General features: G+C 30.2%; 2 protein-coding genes across 3 annotated transcripts; one reads left to right on the top strand and one right to left on the bottom strand.

Moving 5' to 3' along the window:
* Positions 1-457: 457 nt before the first annotated feature.
* On the bottom strand, positions 458-2,219 carry LOC128397346 (WD repeat-containing protein 43-like). Its single transcript, XM_053358064.1, has 4 exons — positions 1,893-2,219; positions 1,264-1,675; positions 1,083-1,196; positions 458-1,007 (listed from the first exon to the last, which is right to left on the bottom strand). The coding sequence occupies exons 1-4, from the start codon at positions 2,003-2,005 to the stop codon at positions 648-650; spliced, it is 999 nt and encodes a 332-aa protein (XP_053214039.1). The 5' UTR covers positions 2,006-2,219; the 3' UTR covers positions 458-647.
* A 143-nt stretch (positions 2,220-2,362) lies between these two features.
* On the top strand, positions 2,363-4,033 carry LOC128397345 (uncharacterized). Of its 2 annotated transcripts, XM_053358062.1 has the most exons (6): positions 2,363-2,557; positions 2,642-2,701; positions 2,776-2,867; positions 2,959-3,247; positions 3,336-3,577; positions 3,647-4,033. In XM_053358062.1, exons 1-6 carry the CDS (start codon positions 2,470-2,472, stop codon positions 4,001-4,003), a joined length of 1,128 nt encoding a protein of 375 aa, XP_053214037.1. In that variant the 5' UTR covers positions 2,363-2,469; the 3' UTR covers positions 4,004-4,033. The 2 variants fall into 2 exon arrangements, with proteins under 2 accessions (XP_053214037.1, XP_053214038.1); XM_053358063.1 differs by lacking the exon at positions 2,642-2,701 and having other exon boundaries at positions 2,376-2,557; positions 2,702-2,867.
* The last annotated feature ends 159 nt before the right edge of the window (positions 4,034-4,192 follow it).

Raw genomic sequence — 4,192 nt, 5'->3', positions numbered from 1 at the left:
CAATAACAATTAATCAAACCAGTTATGGGATTAAAAAATTAACTGAAAACATCCTAGAGCAATTTAGTTTAATTAGTTCAGGAAGTGACATCAATTAACTTGATTGCTTATTAATCGCGATTCAAATTTTGATTATTCGTAACAAATTGAACATTAACCTTGACCGATTTGACTGATTAGAAATTGTTATTAATCAAACCAAATTACAAAAAATTTGTCTAAATCAGTTGAATGTGAATTAATATCTAATCATTCAGGTAGCTTCATGTTGACTTAAATTGCCTTAATTACCATTAACCCGGAAATCGATGGAATCGTTTTAAGTTTGAGATTATCTTGAATCTCTTGATTGAGAAAATCATAATCAATTTTTTTTTCTTTGATCACCAGAGTTTTTATTAGTGGAAGACAATTAAAGAAAATATCAGAACAAAGATCTGGATTAACGGATCTCGGATTATTTGAAAGGTGAAAATGAAAACATCTTTTAATGGAAAATGGATTAACATGAAGACAGTTGACTGGTAATTCCTCAATCAGTTGGATAATCATGATAAATGATCACAAGTCGATTCAATCTGTTAGATAATTTTCCGATCAATGTATTATTATTTATGTGCACTTAATTATATATTAATATCGTGTTTTCAATCGGAATTATCATCTTCATCATCATCTGCATCATCTGCATCACCATCACCATCTATTTCATTATCATCATCGTCATTTTCATCATCATCATCACCATCAGCGTCATCATCATCTACATTCAAGGCATCTTCGTCATCATCGTCATCGTCCTCATCTCCATCTTCATCTTCACGTTCTTCTGAGTTATTTTCTTGGTCTGATAAATCCATTACGACGATTCTTTCCAAATCTCGATCAGAATCATGTTCGGAGGAATTGTCATCTTCTTCTTCCTCATCTTCTTCTGAAGAGGATTCTTGATAGTTAATTGCTGTATTTTTACTGGATAATTCTTTATCTTTATGGTCTGGCTCCATCTAGAATAGAAGACAAATAGACAATTGATACATCGATTAGGCGAATGATACAATTTGAAATAATTCGCAACTTACCAGGGATGATATTAAACTCAATCTTCCTTTTAGAGCACACATACGGTCGAAAATATCACATCTCGTAGAGAAAAGGTGTTTTAGAGAAGTTAATTCTTGTTGAGCACTTTGTGACTGTTAAAGAGAGAGAAAATTGCAATTAGCAAAAAGACAAATAGAGAGATGAGTAGTTAAGAATTACCATCAAAATCACACTGAGTTTCTCTTGCAATAAAGCTGTAAGCCAATTGTAATAATGGATTATTCTATCGCCTTTTATAAAAAAGAGTTTATGAAGCTTTTTGAGAAATTCTTCAACCATTTCATTAGGTAAATTATGTACAGTGTCTCTGATAATCGAGAAATCCTTTCGGTCTAGTACAGTGCTAACCATCACTTCATTTTGGCTTTGTAACCCTTGGACTAAAGTATTGACGAGATTTCCAGTACTTGGAGAATCACCATTCAATATTCCGTCAGTATTTCCATAATTTATACTTAGATTGGGATCAGTAAGCATTTCGTCTAAGCTTTGATAGTCTGATTGACTATCTGTATGTTTACGCTTCTTTCGGCTGCTTAATTTAACTCCATTGGCAATTTGCTTGGTTAATCTAAAAAAAGTAAAAGAAAAAGAAAAAAGAACATGAGAATAAGAAATCACAAAAGTTGTCCAGTGGTCAAATTGAAATAGAGATAAAGCTTCAATTAGGGTGAAAGAGAATTAAGATATTAGACAAGATCTTGGTCATCGATTATAAACTATTAAACGTAATATAAATCAATTAAAAATGAAAAGAATGAAAAATTGAAAAGGTAAACAATACTCACGGTGTAGCCATTTGTCCAGGTCCAATCACAAATGCTCCATCTTTTAAAGGGTCGATTATTTTATTGTTTATCGAGTTTGACTTATCAACTCGACGTAATTTTTGACTTGACATTCTGAAAATTTTAGTGGTAAATAAAATACAAAGACAATTAAATTGATTAATTAAGGACAAATTAAACACGTGGGTCAAAACACAACACGCTCATGAGAATACAAAATGAAAAATATTAAGAATGAAAACTATTCACACGAAATTTGCTCGAGGAATAGACACAAACACCAAATGTTCACTTTTTGAGCCTTTTAACTGTTTAGAAAATAATTGATTTATCGAATTAATCAAATTCAAAACGATTGAACTTTAAACTTTTATAATGGAAAATTAAAAGTCTAATAATTGGAAAATATGTAAAATAAAATTAGTTTTTAGAGGCACTTAAACATTAGAAAAGAGGCCGACAGATGGAGCTAATGTTCACCCATCAGCTGTTAACCAGAAAAGTTTTGATTAATTAGATTAATTTTATTTAAATTGTTTAAATTAAACTCTAATCTAAAGTTTAATCTTTTTGCATAATGAATATAAATCAATTGCCAGATGATTGTCTTCTAATTGTCTTTGAGTTATTGCCAACTTTAGATCATTTAATCAACTGTATTAAAGGTGAGATACTTTTGAGTTTTTCCATTGGTTGTTTTGCTTGTGACTTTAAATGAAAACCTTTCAATTTAACCTTTGTATTAATAGTGTGTTCAAGATGGGAAAATTTAATTCACCTACAATTAAAAAAGATCAAATATTTAACAGGTTGGTGGAAAAAAACTTGAAATGCGATGCATGCTGCATCTTATAAGTGGAACTAAAAAATTGTTTGTAATCAGAATCAAGTAAAAGGACTAAATTGTCAATCAGTTTGACCAATTACGAAACTATCAATGGCTTTAGTATGGATCAACTTTTACCTAATCTCCAAGTAAATTCAATTAATATGGCTCGAGAAATCAGCTAACTCTCATTTTGGCTATTCCTTTAAATGATATATATTCTATTTCTATCTCAACCAGATTATACAATTTCCATCGGATGAGGAATTCGATTACCATGAATTGGATTGTTTGTCAACTAGAAAACCATTGAGAGGAGTAATCAATGCAGATCCTAAATCTTTTATGAAATTTTACAAAAACTTTCAAAACATTGAAATACTTGCGACTCCAAACAGAATATTAAACTTTGAATGTCTACGAAATCTCAAGCAAGTCTATTCCAGTTACGGAACTTTCGAGTGTTTCGAGATGTTGGCCCAATATTCACCACAAGTACAGAGAATATATAACTCTGAATTCGAATGCTGTAAGTCCCGATCTTTACAGTTACATTAGTCGAATCAGTTTATTTATCGTTTAGCAAATTCTAAGGAAATGTATCTGCTTAATTTCAGATTATCCCGTGACTGCTTTTTCCAATTTTTCCAATTTAATCATTTTCCCTTATTTGAAGATCCTTCAAATGAATTGTGCTTATCATTGTGATCAAGAATTTCCTGGAATTTATTTGATAGATTTTTGTCCGAAATTGGAAAGTGCCCATTTCTTCATTTGGAACGATTCAATTGTAATCAATGAAGATAAATTACACAACAATTTAAAAGATCTTGTTATTGAAAATAGAAACCTACATGAAGTAAGGATACGAAATAATTATTGTTTGTTTTGAATTGATTGTCTAATTTTTATATTTATTCTCTTTCAGTATGATTATAACGTTAACCTACGATTTTCATCAATTCAGAGGATATTGGTCAAGTGTCCGAACATTGAACATTTGGCAATTAGATTTAATGATTTACTCAAAGATGAACATGTCATGGAGATTGTTAAAATGATGAAACACTTGGAGATACTTGATTGTCACGGTTGCCCGAAACTAACAACTCAATTAATTACCAAAATCAACAATTATTCACATCAACATAATCGACAAATAAACTATCTTGGTACAAATAGTCCACTCAGTGATTGTCAAAAGGTAATTGCTGAAGAAATGAACTTCATGAAACATTGTTTCTATACAAAATTTAATTCACAACCTCTCACTTTCGCCACATAATTAATGGTAACAATTAAAGAATTAACAATATCTTTGATTTTTATTGTCAATTAATAAAGTTTGACTAAACCAATTTATAATTTACATTGGCAGAAAGACATGAGATGGTTAATAAATAAATGATAGAAATTGACTAAATTGGATGACTTGACATGGAGATTATTATACAACAATTAGAATAAGTTACAA

This window comes from Panonychus citri, unplaced genomic scaffold, assembly GCF_014898815.1.
Source record: "Panonychus citri isolate SS breed McGregor unplaced genomic scaffold, ASM1489881v1 Contig00028, whole genome shotgun sequence".
In the NCBI taxonomy this organism is placed as follows: domain Eukaryota; kingdom Metazoa; phylum Arthropoda; class Arachnida; order Trombidiformes; family Tetranychidae; genus Panonychus; species Panonychus citri.
The sequence above is the reverse complement of the archived record's forward strand: the minus strand, read 5'-3'. Positions and strand labels throughout refer to the sequence as shown.

Bases quoted from the DNA above. Each gene is read 5' to 3' on its own strand.
- LOC128397346 (XM_053358064.1), bottom strand. From the start codon at position 2,005: ATGTCAAGTCAAAAATTACGTCGAGTTGATAAGTCAAACTCGATAAAC. The intron at 1,197-1,263 runs GTAATTCTTAAC...TCTCTTTAACAG, and splicing joins AACTCAGTGTGATTTTGATG to TCACAAAGTGCTCAACAAGA. The intron at 1,008-1,082 runs GTAAGTTGCGAA...CTTCTATTCTAG, and splicing joins TGAGTTTAATATCATCCCTG to ATGGAGCCAGACCATAAAGA.
- LOC128397345 (XM_053358062.1), top strand. From the start codon at position 2,470: ATGAATATAAATCAATTGCCAGATGATTGTCTTCTAATTGTCTTTGAG. The intron at 2,702-2,775 runs GTTGGTGGAAAA...GTTTGTAATCAG, and splicing joins AAAGATCAAATATTTAACAG to AATCAAGTAAAAGGACTAAA. The intron at 3,578-3,646 runs GTAAGGATACGA...ATTCTCTTTCAG, and splicing joins AAAATAGAAACCTACATGAA to TATGATTATAACGTTAACCT.